The 18,085-nt window shown below is 41.3% G+C and overlaps 1 protein-coding gene across 1 annotated transcript in view; it reads right to left on the minus strand.

Moving 5' to 3' along the window:
* Positions 1-18,085, minus strand: part of NRP1 (neuropilin 1) — a 234,722-nt gene that overhangs the window by 112,461 nt on the left and 104,176 nt on the right. The window contains exon 4 of the mRNA XM_089668696.1: positions 15,273-15,497. Within this exon, the coding sequence (XP_089524822.1) occupies positions 15,273-15,497 (225 nt within the window). The remainder of the gene's footprint in view (positions 1-15,272; positions 15,498-18,085) is intronic.

Genomic DNA, 18,085 nt, shown 5'->3' on the forward strand with positions numbered 1-18,085 from the left:
CATCCCCTTGCACAGCCATTCAATGGGAAGATCAGCGAACTGCTGTTTCTCCTCACCCTTCAGCTTATGCAACTGAGAATAGAGGGTATGTGATCACTTATAAAAAAGGAAAAAAAAGTATTTATAATAATTTTATATGTGTACACAAATGTTTTGCTTTTCATTTTATATTTTGAACTGAATGGGTTGTTCTACAAGGTCAGGGCATACATATACTTTAAAGCTGATAGAGACAGTTTACTCACTCTACTTCTGACCTGAAGAGCAAGGAAAGCCATTGTCTTACTCTGCTATTAGCCATAGGTGTTGAGACCTAGAATGATTGATCTTTAAAGCGGAGCTCCACCCAAAAGGGGAAGTTCTGCTTTAAGAACTACTCCCCATTAAGGATTGGCACCTTTGGGGGGTGGGGGGAGAGGGTACCCGAATTTGACAGGAACCCGCTCCCACTTCCGGTCCGATCACCTAGGCGACCGGATGTGGAAAGTGTCCTCCCTCCCTCCCTGTAGTCTTTTGGGACATGTGACAGGTCCCAGAAGACTACAGGACCATTCATGAAGCGCAGCGCTACTCGTGCATGCGCAGTGGGTACCCGGCTGTGAAGCCGCAAGCTATCACAGCCGGGTGCCCACACTGAATATGCCGGCCTCCTGGAATACAGGACGGCTGGTGAAACAGGCTGCGGGGGACACACCACGGGACCGAGGGACAGGTAAATGGCTGTTTTTTAAAAGTCAGCAGCTACAGTTTTTGTAGCTGCTGACTTTTATTTTTTGACAGGGTGAGTGGAACTCCACTTTAACTACACAGCACACTAATCCATATACATACATAACTGCACAAATTGTATGGAGCCAGCGACAATAAGGAACCAGCTGGATAACTCTGGCAGACAGTCTAGAAGTCCTAAAAGTTCTGTTCTGCAATTGTAGAACTATTTTTATTAAATGTTTGATGCATACTCATCCATGGTAATTGATATTTTTTATATAATTGTTTTAAAGGTTATTAAATAAAAAATCAAAAGGATGTGTGTGGCAGGTGTCGCGAGAAATGAACAACAAATTGTAAAGCAAAAACTGCAATTGGCTGCATAACATCTTCATGTGTGCGATCATTACCCTAACCAACTTACTAGATCCCTCAAGCCACTAGCAGACAATTATTGTATGTGTTGGTGTCCATTGACCGCCCAGGAGGGTTAGAAGATTTAAAAGAAAACATCTGTTATTACTGCTGCTTCTTTACTGAAATCACTTTCCTCTCTGTCTGACAGCCTTCAGGTTTTATACATTTCAATATAAAAATGTGTCACAGCCAAATAGTGCCTTAGGAACAAATCAATTAGCTTCTTGTGCTAAGTACAATTCACTCATGGTCTGTTTGAAACAAAAGGTTAAAGTATCAACAGCGGCATTATCTGCAAATTGAATATGATTACTTGTACCTTTGGAGATGTTATCATTACAATGCATATTAAGTGTTGCCATAACTACTACTGCCATCCAACTTCTTTCTTATTTCTAACGCAATCTGTTAGAGGCTGTCAAGCTCTACATTCATTTATACTATCCATTTTTATTGACCAAATTTTATTCCCGCTTTGCTACATCATGTTTCAGCCTGATAGCATTGGGCCTTACAGCTATTTGGTAATGCCAATCACATGGCATTCTCTGGGAAGAGTTATGCCCTTGGTGCAAAAAAGGCAACAGTGTATGTGGCAAAATATGTGCCAATTGTATTGCTCAATGATTACACTTACAACAAAGGGTGTTGGGTCTCTCCCAATCATAGCTTAGGCAGAGAAACAGATTGACTGTTTCAGTCTGAGCACCACTTTCTCGGGGACCTGAAGAAGTCAGAAGCACTATTTTCTTCATAAAATATTAGTGTTTCCTAAATGAATGAACTTTTAATTAGTTAAGGCCAGCTTTAAAGCAACCCTGTCATGGCCTAAATTTTTTTTTTCAAGTATCTTCGTTGTTTGTAATCATTCCTGTTAAACATTTGTACAACTCAATGCTTTATACTGTAATCATCTGTTGTTTTTTTTTTAATTCAATAAAACATTTTGCCTTCTTGATAAAGTATCTTCAGACTGTTCTGAATATGGCAGATTCCTGGTCCAATGCTGAGCACTGTGGTTCCCTCTGTTAGCCCTTATGTCATCATTGTGTCTAATAGTGGTCTGTGGGAGGACCCACAGAACGGAGAAGGGGACCAGGTATTCAACACTCCTGAACACATCAGACACAGAAATTTCTTTTGGCAGTGGTATTTCTTAAATACAGCTTTGAGTAGTGCCACGGGTTAGCATGAAAATACTTCTTTTCCATGACAGGGTCTCATTGAGGCAAACCTGTGCCTCATCCATTCATGGCAAACAATAGGCTTGCTAAAATTTCCTCCCCAGCATATCACCTCTTCCCTGCTCGGTTCAGTGCTAGGAGCCGAAGAATATAACTGGTGCTTCCAAGTACCAAGGAGCACATGACTCCATGGGGTTTATTTACTAAAGCTGGAGAGTCCAAAATCAGACTCCCTTCTGCATAGAAACCAATCAGCTTCTAACCTCAGCTTGTTCAATGAAGCTTTGGCAATGAAACCTGGAAGCTGATTGGTTTCTATGCAGAAGTGAGTCTGATTTTGGACTCTCCAGCTTTAGTAAATAAACCCCCATGTGACAAAAGATGGTCAATAAGTGCTGTCCATAGTCCTGTTTAAGCTATGGCTGCAGTGACTGTAATGCAGCTCTTGGCAGCTGAATAGAGCCATTGGGGAGTGAAATGTGTTGCTGGAGAGAGCTAAATGAAGGTGAACCTGTTATTTGCCTTGCATAGGCAAACACAGGTTCACTTTAAGGTGTTTACCCATATTTGTATTACCCACTAGAAAATGTCACAGAAAATTAAAGGATGTTAAGTATCATAAATTCTAAAGGCAAAGTTATGAGGCCAATACAAATACATATATTAAAAACGTTTACATATAAATGGAAATCACAAAAGAAGGAAATAATTGCTTGCAATAGATTGCTCTGTTTTATATACAATGCAGATAAATCTTTTGGAGATTGCTCTGTAATTGCCTTACAAGCTCCTTACTGGTGAAATATTGTTTTATTAAGTTGTTTATAGTTCTTTTTATACTCCGCTCCCTCTTGGATTGGTCTGTTCTCTAACAGGCTCCATTCCATCATTTCTATATTCACATTACTTTTCCAGCTGTAAGTTGCAATGACAGCGAAGTTAGACAGGAAGCAGAAGAAGTTGAGATAAAAGAGATTAATAGAGTGTTTAATTTGCAGTGGCATTAACATCTATTGGAAGACGGTGCTTTCTGTGCCTTCATTCAAAAGTGTGTTTATTTTATTGACTTAAGCATTGATGGCTTGCCAAGGCAATAGTTCTGAAACTGTATGCACACTCTTCTAAATTACTTTTCACTCTCAGTATCACTCACACGTTCCTTAAAGGCAGGAGAGCTGGAGGCATGGAGGGAAAAAATGTGATGATTATCTTCATATCAAACCATACTCTTAAGCTATTCTTTTGTGTTAGGATCCTATCGTTTCATACACAAAGGCAACTTGATGGGCACTAAAGATTTTTAGAAGAAAGCAGAAATAATTGTAAACTACTCAATATCGAACCACAGGTGACCAACCAATACAGGCTGCTGTTCAGTGCGGCAAAATTGTTTATTTGTATTCATAGCTCAGTGATATCATGGCTTTATAGTGGATTGATTGACACTGGTTCAGCATCAAAACAAGATGCTATGACTCGAAAGCTGAAAGCAGCAGCACGCCCCTGGCAATCCACAATGCAAGATAATGCCACTGAAGGTGGTGTTGACGTCATTACGCTAAAGCCAAGATGCAGTCAGGAACCTTCATGTATCAGGAAGTGTTACACATGTGCAAAGGCTGCTGGGTGACTTAAAGAAGCCAAGTGGAGGTCGTAGAACTGGCCTTATTCAAGGATTGCTTGACATTGGTTCAGCAACAAAACAAGTTGCAATGACTGTTGAAAGCAGCAGCATGCCCTTGGCAATCCATGCTGCATGATAATACAATTAAAGGTGGTGAAGATGTCATTAAGCTGGATGATGCAGTTGGATGCCTATACGTATCAGGTGGTGATATATATGTGCAAAGGCCATTGGGTGGCTTAAAGAAGCCCAGTGGACCCTTGGCCTTGTTCAAGGATTGATTGAAACTGGTTCAGCATCAAAACAAGCTGCGATGACTCTAATTCTGAAAGAAACAGCACACCCTTGGCAATCCATAATAAATGTTAATGTCATTGAATGTGGTGATGATGTCATTACACTGGAGCCAAGGTGCAGTTGGAAATCTCCATGTATCAGGAAGTGATACACATGTGCAAGGCCGCAGGAGCCTTACAGAAGCCCAATGGAGGTCATAGGCCTGGTCCAGTTCAGTCCTGCAGACTCATTAGTAACTGAACACCCTATGGTCACTGAAGGTATTATAGTAAACCAATTTTATAAAGGGTTGTGCCTTACTGCCTGATTTCACCAGAGCAATCGACATTTACAGTGCCTCAGACTGAAAACAAAGTGTGGGAGTGGGGATTATACAAATACATGGGTTCCATTCTAAGGGTAAATCACTTTTAGAATATAATTTGTCTCCACTAGCGCTAGGTTCTAAGAAGAGCCAGCCTGTCAGTGTACAAAGAGACTAGAACATAATACTTGATAAAGGACACTAAGACGTCTTCCTATTGACTTCAGTCCATTGTTGAAGACAAGCTCTCATGTTCACTGACAGATGCATTTCAATTAGCATTGGCGAACACTCCTAAGGAGAATGACATGTGAGTGTGGAGTGGCACAAGTTTAACGAAAAACACCAAAAACTGCTGACCAGATGTGTCCTCTAAAAATGAGAGAAAGATGAGCAAATAGGATCATAAAAGGCCCAATCAAAAGTTACATTTCAGTTGCAGCTGAAGTAGATGGTATGCAGAATCTTGTTACCCTTTTCAGGGATGCTACCATGTAATTTCTGCACTGGAGATCTAGTTTCTGTCCTCTTTGCCATAGGGTTTACTCAACCGTAGGCTCCATACACACTAGCATTTTTTTAAGCTCCTAGAAGCTTTTATCAGCAATTTTTTCCTTCTCCTAGAAGCAAAATAGTGTTATCCTATGTGTCCATGCACACTATTTTAGGCTAGTAGCATTTTTCAACCTCCAGCCTTTAGGAGATGAAAACAAATTGTTTTTGTAGAGTGTTAGGGAGCGTTTTTCTGGCACAAAATAATGCCAAACGCTCCTAAACGCTATTAAAATGCTCCTAACAGCTTTTTTCTAGCTTTTTTTTCCTACATGTACTGTAAAAACACCAATGAAACATTATTGCTCCTAAACACTTCTAAACTCTACTAAAATCCTATTTAAAAAAGCTATTACCAGAGTTTTTTTAGCTTAAAAAAAAAAACCGCTAGTGTGCATAGAGCATAAAACTGAGCCAGTAATCTTTCTGGTGTATTCTCTTTAGTGTACATTAAAACAAAATACAATAGGGAGGCCGAGATCCCGACACCGCAGGTGGGTGGAGTTGTGAACTTAGGTAGGAGAGCTATTGTTGCCTAAAAGATGTTAAAAACTGATGGGCATTTAAACCTGCCAACATCTACTGAAGCTGGGTGGACTGTTTACAAAATGACATACAAGTCTAATGCAGCCTTTTTCAACCAGGGTGCCTAGGCACCCTGGGGTGCTTTCAGGTTTTCTCAGGGGTGTGTTAGCAAAATGCCTACAAATTTCCCAACATTGAATATAAGTCAGCAGGTAGATGAACCCTGCTTTTTAGTTACACAAAGCCACAGGTTTTCATTGTGCACCATTACGACCTTCTAGCCAACGGCGTCCTGACAACCAATCACATCTTCAGTTCATAAGGAGAATGTTGGATGCCTTTACAGCATCCTTGTTTACCCCTCACCTGCCCCTCTCCTTTAGATCTGGGGTCACATTAGCTGAGACAGGGAGAGAAACTGAGGGAGAAGAGAAACACTGGGATACTAGTCTGTACCAGTGTGCAAAGGTATATTTGCTTTGGAAGAATAAATCACCTCTAATGTTAGGTGTCCTACCTGTGTGGATGTTGCTGCATTATGTAAAACTATATGTTTCATTTTTTACATTTTAGAATTGGGTGCCTCGAGATTGTGTAGAATTTCTCAGTATTAGTTAATAGGTTGACACGAAGGCTGCTATTGCTATTGCTTAGCTGTATCTGACGTCAACGTCGTCCAAATGAATGACAAGGAATAAGCCTGCGAACTAGAAAGTCACAGAGATGTTGAACTTGTGATTTTTTCTGGCCTACTGGCTCAGGACTAGTTTACACTACATACATTCCAGTGCTTTTTTTTATGCATCCAAAACGCATAGAAAGTAGTTTACATCATTTTCAATGGCATAGTGCTTGCAGTTCCAGTGCGTTCCTGTTCTAGAAAAAAAGTAGAACATGCTGCATTTTTCCTGCACAGAACTGTACTGGAGGGTATTGTGTGGGTATAGGATTATAACTTTTTTTTTCTATGGTTAAACTGGATGGACTTCTGTCTTTTTTCAGCCAGACTAACTATGTAACTATGGAGCACGGTAAAAAGCATAAAAAATGCACCAGATCTCAGTACAGTAAAAAAAAAAAATAGGAAAAAAAGAAGAAAAAATGCACATGCAGAAATGCATCCAGAATGAACCTGAAGTGTGTTTTTGTAATGTAAACTGGCCCTTAGAAAGTATTGAAGCCACTGGATCAGCATGACAGCCAGGTAACTAGGATTTTCAGAGAGAAAGGTAGCAAGGACATCCTAAATATTACCTTCGGTAAAGGTTTCTATTAAACATTTTGACAATGGTATCTATACATTTATGTTTGTATGTTTAATGTTCATGCTCTCTACATAGAATGGATATAACAAGATATATACAGACATGTTGGTGTGTTTCAGATTTTTTTGTGTTACAAGACATTAGCCATGTTCCATTTGTGGGATTGAATTTGCTGGTACAACAGTGGCTACTTGTTTCCCACCCCGGGACGTGTGAGTGACAAACCGGTGATGTGTTCTGGCTCCACGGAGAGGTGAGAAACTTTAATCAAACCTGCCTGCCGAAGACGGCTGCAGCAATAGACCCACAGCTGCGGGTGTGAAATAATACACTGCCAATCTAAGAAAAAGCATTTTTATTCAAATGAGGACACCAGACGCCTGGGCACAATCGCTCTCCTCGTAATTTTGAACAGGCTTGGGCAATCTGTGGCTTTCCATGGAACACCACGGCCTGCGAGAGAAGGCAGGGATATGATTGCCTACACCAGAGTATGGCTGCAAGGAAATGTAGAAATACAAATACCTATTTAAATGTATTACAGGACCTATTCCTTCTGATGTATGATAACACGCACCTATGCTTCCTTTTCTATCCGCCTAACGCAATTAGGTGACAATCGTCCTCTATTATTGTGGCACATGTTGCCACAGGTCAGATGAATGTCAAAAAACTGCCAGTGCAGATAAAGGACATCTGTAGATAAAATCAAACAGCTTTGACCAAAGTTGAATAATGTCCTTGTTAAAGGTGTAGGTCATTTACATACTTCATGAAGCCTGACTGGAAAACTTCTTGAACGTTGCTAAGGATGTTGCTAACAGGAGCCTAGCTGTTACTGTTCACCTACAATGTCACAGGACAGAGCTCTCAAATGCTGAGTACAGAACGAGGAGGTGTGAGGACATGTGAGGGGGTTAGAATTAAAAAAAAAAGAGCTTGCTCCTGTGACTCTGAAGGCAAACAGTAATAGCTAGGGGTCTCTTAGCAACATCCTGAGGAGTTTTCCAGTCAGACTTCATCAGGTACGTAAATGGTCTACACCTATAGCAAAAGCATTATTCAACTTTGGTCAAAGCTGCACAGCTTGTTTTTATCTACAGACATCTCTTATCGGTATAGGCAGTTTTTTTATAAACTTTCTGATCCGTCCTTTAAAGTAGCTGTGAGTATGCTGCACCTAAAGCAACCAAAAGCAAGTGATTGGTGTGTCCCATAATATGCTTTAAACAAATAAACGTTTATAAATGCCTGTACTGATGTGATGATGTGTCCATGACAGCTTGAGCTCACAGGAAGTGGTTTGAATGACACTGGGACATCAATCAACCCAGAGAATCAGTAGCAGAAATGGTACAAAGCAGAATCCCTTTGGGTAACAACACCTGGAAGGTGGTAGGCATTGTTGTAGAAGCCGCTAAACTATATTACAATGTAAGCAAAACTGTCATGAATGGCTTTCATTTCTGACCCAGTGTTTATTACTGTGATTGGTCACAAGTGATCACATGGTACAGGGTGCTGCGATTGGCCCAGGTACCAAGTGCTCACTTGTGACCAATCAAGCATCACAGCCAGTGGTGTATTTAGGTTTTGTGCTGCCCTAGGCAACACAAAAATTGTCAGCCCCACAGACACTGACCAACACCACCTCTCCTTCCCCCTCCCACGCTGAGAGCCTGGCATTGACCAACAACACCCCTGTCCCCCATCTGGGAGAGCCTTCCACTACCCCCCCCCCCGGCGATAGAGAGAGAGATACCCATCTACACAGCTCCGGACATCCCCGGGAATGAGAGTAAGGCTCTACATACACCATCAAGCAGCCCAAAGCCTATCTCGGAACCCACCTGGTTCCCATGGTGCATATGTCCCTTCTTCCATCCCTTCTTCGGGGGGGAGGTGCTGTCCCCCCTGAAAACAGCCACCCTAGGCAAGTGCCTTGTTTGCCTTGTGGTAAATACGCCCCTGATCACAGCTGTAAGCAAAATGTCGTAAATGAAAGCCATCCATGACAGTTTTGCTTACATTGTAAACATGTGATCTTTATGATTGGTCATAGTGATCATATGATACCCCGGCCACTCACAGAACAGGGGGCGTGCCAGTGTGCATGTACGTACCAGTGATGTACCAGTACTTTGCGGTGACTGCTGCTGCCGCCCGCCACAGTAAAAGTACTATGGGCAGGCAGCAAGTGGTTAATGTTTGAGCAAATGCAGCATTATTTGTTTAATTTTGCTTTAAATCAGGGAGTCTGCTTATAACCACAGTAGTGTGATTGGACCCTCAGTGAAGTAAATGGTGTTTTGATATTTCTCTTTAACAAGTACATTAAAAGTGATGAGAGGTCTCCTGCATTCCGCTCCACCCCGAGGTCCATGATTCACTGCTAATTAGAGGACCACACATCGGGAAGAAAAATCCACATAGACACCAACACCAAACGTAAAAATGAAACACTTGCGTGATTAGGAAGTTCTCTAGAGGTAAGATATAGATCTGTGACTCTTAGAATTAAATCTGGCTATAGAAAATAGAAATCTTGCAGCAGTGCTGAGCAGATTGCTTCTGTCAGCGCAGTTCTGCAGATTTCATTAATATTATTTAAAGTTGATACAGTTTTTAACACCCCTGTTACCATGCAAACTTCAGCTATATAACACATTGGTTTTCTATTATTCTGAGAACTAATTAACATGTAAGATCTCCGTCTATGTTCAGGGAAGGAAATGTTCTTGGCTGTAATATATTGCTCTGCAGAGGTGAGAAATGTCATTAGCTGCCACAGACGGCAGCACTGAATGTCTGGCCCACTTGAAAGAAAAAAAAATATATATTTTGAATGAAAAAAAAAAAAGAATTTCATCTGAGGAACAAGCAAGAAGCATGTGATTTCTGTAATATACGGTACTAGTCTTATGTTCGGTTGGCCACGTGTGGGCAAATGAATACAAGTGATGCTACAGATTAGAGTACAGCTCACCATAGTTGGGCTATGAGGTCCACGTGTTCAGACGCCATGTTAGGTTTTTTTCAGTGGATACATTTTTGGAACACAGTCTAGAGCTGATTTTTAGGTGGACAGGAGGGGAATATTGCCACCACTTCAACACCGGTTTTTCAATCTCAAGGGGAATTTTACCTTGAAAAGTTTCACCACACTGACACCATGCTGTGATGTGCACCCGCTAGCTTGAACTGCCCCATTCAGCGGTAAGGTAAGCAACAGACATACACTCACCGGCCACTTTATTAGGTACACCTTGCTAGTACCAGGTTGGACCCCCTTTTGCCTTCAGAACTGCCTTAATTCTTCATAACATATATTCAACAAGGTGTTGGAAACATTCCTCGGAGATTTTGGTCCATATTGACATGAGTTACTGTTGCCTTTCTATCATCTTGAACCAGTTTGCCCATTCTCCTCTGACCTCAACAAGGCATTTTGGACCACACAACTGCAGCTTGCTGGATATTTTCTCTTTTTTGGATCATTCTTTGTAAATCCTAGAGATGGTTGTGCATGAAAATCCCAGTAGATCAACAGTTTTTGAAATACTCCCTGCCCATCTGGCACCAACAACCATGCCACGTTCCAAGTCACTTAAATTCCCTTTCTTCTCTATTCTGATGCTCGGTTTGAACTTCAGCAAGTCGTCTTCACCACATCTAGATGCCTAAATGCATTGAATTGCTGCCATGTGATTGGCTGATTAGCAATTTGTGTTACCACGCAATTGAACAGGTGAACCTAATAAAGTGGCCGGTGAGTGTAGGTATCCAACTTTGATGTAAATGTCTGTTTTTTATCACGGCGCTCTGCCCTAGGCTGTTGTTGCAGCTCTGCTTTACCTAATAGGTTTTGCTCCCTTGTTAGTGATCAAGATTCTGCAGAATTTTGTAAGTGACACAAAAATAGAAGGTGAATGTAATCTTACCAGTTCTGTTGCAGTTGATTTATTGCAAATGACAGAATGGCTAGCATGACATGTTCCGTATTCAAAGTTTCTGATGGCTACCCCACTGGGACACCTTAAAGGAGCCTTAAAGTGTTACTAAACCCACGACAGTAAAATCAGTCTGTATATGCAGTAAAGCATGCTTGTTATACTCACTGTAGAACCTAAGGGGTTAATCCTCTGCATTCTGCAAAAATGCTGTTTGATCCTGACTTCTCTGATCCTCCCCTTCTTCCAGTGTCCCCCTATTAGCTGTTGATAAAACATATTGTGTGGAGACATTCTGTACATGCTCAGTTTGGTGTGTATTGCCAGAGGTTTTTTTTTTCTTGGGAGCATGCATGTGATCAGCACAGTGCAAATCAGCACTGTCCAGATAGAGGTCAGGGGTTCTGCATCCTCCTAGAGCAGAATGAAAACTCATCCTACAAGCTTTAACATGGATACTGATAGAAGTCACAAGGCTGCTCTAGCTACAGATGAGAAAAGGTGTTTAACAGTTTATATTTACTAAAATAATTGCATTTCCATGTTCTGTGTACTGTGGGAGACCAGATATAGTGAATGCAGATTCCTGGGTTTAGAAACACTTTAAACTGAATATGCAATTAGAAGCATATACCTACCTTTCTCTTGCTCCCCTGCCTCTCTGATCAACCACTGGGATTGAAAGGAAAGCCTTGTGTAAATTACACAAAGTCACTGGAATTGTACTACACAAGGCCAAGGACTCCCTTTGTGCCTGTGTGACAGCATTCTCATCACATGAGTCACATGCTCCTCCATATTACAAAATACTGAGTCTTAAATGGATCTGTGTGGTGTAAGCCGTGTACCGGGGTGGGCTCCCCAGGATACAGTGAAGTCAGAAACGAGGAAAGCAAACCCAACACCAGCTTTTGCCTCAACAGAATTTTACTTAGATGTGGCAAATAAACACAAGCACAAATGCTGAGGACATACAATAAATTTACATACACCCAGCCCAAAGGCTGAGACCCTTGTGCTGCACAGCACGGCGCCTTCTGATGGATGAAGGTAGAAAGTGTAGTAATTTACCTACTAAGCAACAACTCAGCTGCCACACCTTACCCATTCTTACCCTAAAAGAGCAGGAATCAGTGTATGGGTGTACGGTATGGGCTAGCCTGCGGTGCAGCACAGCAGCTTACAATCTTACACAAATCTACAGTATTCCCCCTCCCATAACTGGTCCTGTAGCAGGTCTCTGAGTATTCCTTCTGAGCAAAACACCAGTCTGGCTTGAGTTTGTGGGATGTCATCAGCTCTCCAATGTGAAATGTCACTTTAAGTTATGGAGTCCTTCCAATGATCAGTAATAACACTTGTGGCCTGACACAAACAGAGACCCTAAGTAACTAACTATATCCCTGGACTCAGTCTCTAGGCGCCAACACTGAAATGAGCTGCATGCACGATCTTACCGACCCGGGTCTGCTTTTCATCCACTGGTGACTCTGAACAGAACAAATGTCTCTCCAACAAGCATGCAGTATCGCAGTGTATGTTGCTTTGTTCCTCTGCTCTCATCAGCATTCCTGGCAGCAATCTTCCTTTCTCTGAACTGGATCAATGTCTTGGACACGATCAGCTTCACCTAGCTACAGCTCTGGTTACGGAGGGATGCTCTCACACCTGGATGCCATCAGATTCTCTGCTCACACGGCTCCTGCATTCACCATCCTCTAAACATGGCTGCTGTCTCTCTCCTTCCTGTTCTCTAAAACTCTGTGTGAAAACCCCACCTCTTCATGAATATAGAAATATCTATGCAGTCTGAGGCTGTGTTAGGAAAACAGTAGCATCTTGTGGCTAAACCGCAGAATGTCACTCCACACAATAATTTACTGCACACAAACAGTGTTCAAACAATGAGAGCTGTTTCCCCATCTCACAGTGGGAGGGTGGGTGTTAAAGGAAATTAAGTATATGCGGCTAGGGAAGGAAAGGTTTAAGCAAAGTATGAGTTTGCCTAAAGGACTCAAAGATATTAGCATAGTTGCATATATACAAGGACAGGACAGTCCCCGCATTTTGCAAATTGTCTCATGGCCTTGTGGCCAGCACACAAGGAAAAGCTGCTCCTAGATAAGGCAGTACTGGACCCCTTTGCGGTACTTCTCTGCCCTACTTAAAGTGGTTCTAATGGCTAGACGTTTTTAGCTGAATGCATTGCCATCAGTAGCAGTATCACCTCCTCAACCCCTAAATATTTACCTGAGTCATCACTCAATCCAGCCCTGTGCCCATCTGTAATGGCTGTGTCTTCTCTTCCTGCATTCACAGGATAGAGAGGCAGCAGAGGAAGCCATTGGCTTTTGCTGCTGTCAATTAATTCCAGTGAGCAGAGAGCAGGAAGTGGGGCCAAGCTGAGCTGTGTGTGTGTCAATGGATGCACACAGCTTGGCTTGGGAGTGAGCCCGCATGTCTGCCCTCAAGGCAACTGGCTTGCCATGGTGGCAAACAAAGAAGAAGAGGTACCCAGAGTGCCGGTGGGGGACCCCAGAAGAGGAGGTTTGGGGCAGCTGTGTGAAATTCCATTGCATAGAGCAGGTAAGTATAACATGTTTGTAATTTTAGAGAAAAAAAAAATAACCCTTACAACCACTTAAACCACCTCAACACCTCCATACATATACTGCATATGGTCTGTTATTGGGGTGGTTCTACTAGGATCATGGCTGCAGCTACAGCCATAATCCTAGTATTAGTCTTTAGGGTAGACGATTCCCTCCAAAGTAAAAGTGGTTTGAGTGGCTATATGGCCGCTCATTGAAGAGTGTCTGGTGGAAGCTAGAAACTGAACAGTTGTCCTGAAGCATAGAGATGTCTGGAGGAAACTGGGGGAAGTTCAGCTGTCTTGGAGAGACATTGTGAAATTAGACCTGAGCCAAGTTCTAATACACAACAGAAAGACAACCTCTAGACTGGTTATTGGAGCCAGAGTGCATGGACTGTATCTTGTGTGCCTGGTGGCCACTGTACTGTCAGGGCAAGAACCAGTTAACATCAGCGGGTCCTACAGCGGTAGCGCTACAAAAGGCAATTCGCAAATGTCAACTAATTACCAGCATTCATACTTGTATCTATCTCGGAGAAAGATCTGACTTCTGTCAGATCATATCTGGGGAATATTTACATAACGTCCTCTGCTCTACAACACAAGGCCTTCTGACATGTAAATTATGAGCAGGGAAAAGAAAAGAACAGCATTGTTCTCCAGAGTGGTCACTGGATCCAAAGTGTGAAAACCGCATGCTGAAAAGATGCCTTTTGTGTTCAGTGCTGTGAGCAGAGAGCTGTGAGGGATAGTTGGTTGCACATTACCACTTGTAGAAGTCACTGGGCTTGCCAAGCTTTCATCTCTACTACATGGAAACTTTCATGCACCAATTTCCCTGTTCTCATAACTGGCTGTGCTTAAACAGCACTTTCTACTCCAATTCCTTTTTTACTGAAAAGCACTTCTAACGATTGAATGATAATACTGACATGGAGTCCCACAGAAACTGAGCTGTGATGTAAAGCAAACCTGTCACACCTGAAGCTAGATAGCAGTATTGCAGAGCTGAGTCAAACAAGCAGGCACGATTTAAAGTGTTTTGATATACGCTAAATGGACTTTTACAAATGAAAAATATTTTTTTTTTACCTACACTAACAACTACAGTAAAATGCTATCATTAGGGTTTGTAATGGCACCAACATCTCATTGTGGCGTCTTTAAGAGGTTTTTGTGTTCATTTCTCACATTTCACACAACACATGTGTGGATTGATTCATAGTAAAGTTTTTTTGGAACTGGGCAAGTGGCCAGCATGACATTCAAGTTACTAGTAACTATACAAAATCAAAATGTCAAACATTGCATGGATCTGTCATTTTGAAAAATTCAATGATAGAACTTGAATACGGTCAAATTGGAGTTTGTTTTTGACCCTAGTGATGTGAAAATTGGAGTGAGCAAGAGAAAATTTTTCTCAAGTGAACTATATTCAAACTGTGAATGTGGTTTTCGTTCTGGAAAATAATACATACAGTATTGTAATGGAACCTGTTAGATACATCTGAGATTCCATTCAAATATTTGACCTTGTACAGTATTTGCAGCTGCTGACTTATTTTTTTTTCATAAAGGCTGAAGAACCACTTTAAAAAATCAAATAAATTTTGTGGATTCCTGTAACCTAGCTAGTTTAGCTTTTACCAGGTATTGAGTGGGATAAGGGCACCATTTTTAAATTTTGTTTTATTTGACATTAACATCTCATGTTCCCAACAGAAATTAGACCATCACTTCCTTTATGGCACCAGATTTAAGCCTGCGCTAAACTTCTGAATCTGTTTAGTTACTGTGCGGAAACAATTCCAGTTCTTAGTAAGAGCACATTGATATGTTATGTTACCTACCTCCAGGAAATCCATCCCATATTTCCAAGTAATCGTATCGGCATGCCCGGCCTGGGCTATTGGAGTCTGGTTCAAGTTCAAATCCTTCAAACTCCATGATAATCTCTGACATCTTTTGTGCAAATATAGTGTACGTACATTCTATAGCATTGGGGTACTTTTCTGGGTAGCCAGGAGATTTTATCACTCCGAAGGGTGCTGTAAAATTGCGGGAGCATTCTGGACCTACAAAAAGAAAAAATATGCAAGATTAGCTGAAACCTTCTCTACAGAGACTGGGGATTTCATTTCATATTTCCACAGTTCTCACAACTAATTGCAAGCAACAAGGGTTTTGTATTAGCACATCTCACAAAGCCTGCTAGTCGGATCTGAATTTCCATTTGTACCTAGCAATTTAAGCAGAAGAATTGTGACAAATATTAAGTCATGTGGGAACAATAAAAATTCAACTTGTAAAAATCTTGACGTATCCCTCGAGATATAATTACAGCCCCTTGAATCTTAAATCTTTAAAGCTGGAGGTTGACAGCCATTTATTTTTGAATTACGGAGAAGACTTTGCACAAGTGGGCGATGTAGAGGGAGAATTTTTCTCTTACGTTTGTGCTGCAGAAAACCTCTAACTGTGCCAGATGTGACCTCTGCCTTATGACCAAGTTAATGTGAAAGGCAATTCTTGGTCGTATCCAGGGTGAACGAGTGTTTCTAAACAATGTTGACACAGGTGGAGCAGTAAAGTGTTTTCTATTGGGCGCTGGCATGATAAACTGTCTGATTACAGTCGGTGTGGCCACAGGTCCGTTCACACTGGTGTTCATATGCTAACCTTCTGCAAACTTCGGGAGAATTAGCTGGTTTAGAAAGTTCTCACATAAAACAGATGAAGTCAATGCATAAACTATCCATATATCTTGTTTATCCACATCAAAGCAGGAGCATGTCAGGTTGCATAAATTACATTTCATGTATACCAACACAACTTAGTGCAACTTTGCAAATGTTATGTTTGAAAGAGTTAAAGGGGTTATCCACCTTCAGATAAGATTAATTTATTGCAAACCTTCCTGCATGCTACTTTCTTTATGAATCACTGCATCTGCCTAGTTTACATATGTAAATTTTTTTTTTTTTACAAATATCCATACTTGCATATCAATGGGGTTTATTTATTCAGAAATAAAGGACATTTTGTGGCTTGTATATTAGCCAGTTACATTCCACCAATTGTTTGTGTACTTTAGAAAATGAGAAAATCATCTGATTTGTAACTATCAGAATCTTTTTTTCGTCCTGTGCATTTGCTCTTTATCTCTCTCCCTGAAACTTTTTCTCTCTCTATATCAGTCCTCAAAATTGTATGTTAGTGCAAATAAAAAAAAAAAGTATCACGGACAGTACTCAATTGGTTCTCTCTCTATAAAATGAGTAGGGAAGGTTGTCATAGGCCCTGTTTTGTTCTGAAGTTTTAATTTTTTAAATTTGTAGGCTGTTATTGAAGTGCGCTTGTATGACAATGTGCAGCATAAATGAGTTGTAATGGTGGAGGAACACCTGCGAATTTTTTTGTAAATGTAATTTTTAAACATTTTTAAAAACAAACATGTTATACTTACCTGCTCTGTGCAATGGTTTTGCACAGAGCAGCCCCGATCCTTCTCTTCTGTGGTCTCTCGCTAGCACTCCTGCCTCCTCCTCCTCCCTGCTGAGTGCCCCCCATTAGCAAGATGCTTGCTCAGGGGGGCACTTGTGCGGGCTCCCTCCTGAGCCATGCTGTGTGTATTCATAGACACACACAGTGTGGCTCGCCCTGCCCCCACTCTCACCTCACAAGATGTGATTGACAGCAGGAGGCGCCAATGGCTCCCGCTGCTGTTTCCATGTCCAGTAGAAGAGAGCAGAGAGAGTCGCTGCTCTTTGCCACAACGATGGATCGAGATCAGGCGCAGGTAAGTATTTAGGGGGGTCTGAGGGGAGTTATTGCTGACAAGTTAGTTTTGTACCTTACTGCAGAGAATACATTAAGGTAAAAAACCTTCTGCCTTCCCAACCGCTTTAAAGTTTTTTTTAAACTTCAACAATAAAATACTGATCTGTTATACAATTTAAAGGAATTTGTTATATTTGTTGGAAGTACAAAAACACCTGTTGATCCTGCCAGAACTTTAGTAGGCTGATAACTTCCTGTCCTCCTTTTATTGGGAAAAAGAGAGGGGGAGGTGCTCTGTAGTTTTAAAACACTTCCTGTCCTAGGAAGACAACCCTGCTTCATAGAAATAGTATGGTGAATGAGTGTTGTCACTCCGCAACAGGAAGTATGTCACTGGAAGGTTCACTAGATGAAAATAAAGGAAAAAAATGTGTGGAAGCAGAAAATGAATACAGCCACCATTTCTAAGAACTGATAAGCTGTGATATATTTTCTTTTTGTTCTTGGGTCACTGACCTTATTTTGGCATGGCATATCCAAAAAACCTTGTGAGATTTGCCAGCTAGGAAAGTGGATTGGGCACCTTGTTGGGCATGTTTGGAAGGGCAATGAGAGAATTAGCATAGTCTGAACCCTCGAATCTACCCTCTTGTATGCATGTTGCTAACAGCAATGTGCAAAGCAAACAGAGCAACTTACAGGGCTGCCCATTCTTCTACCAGCTTTAGTGCTGCTGTATAAGGTATTCCAGGAGGATAATATGAAGACAGATTCAGGTTTGTATACTGGTTGCAAAAAACACAATAATCTTGAATAAGCATAAAAGTCCTATCTGAAAATTTGAGTAAATACACACAAATTTTGTAAAACTGCTCAATATAAG

This window comes from Staurois parvus, unplaced genomic scaffold (genome assembly GCF_062004578.1).
Source record: "Staurois parvus isolate SC_StPar_1 unplaced genomic scaffold, SC_StPar_1.0 ptg000061l, whole genome shotgun sequence".
Taxonomy (NCBI): Eukaryota; Metazoa; Chordata; class Amphibia; order Anura; family Ranidae; genus Staurois; species Staurois parvus.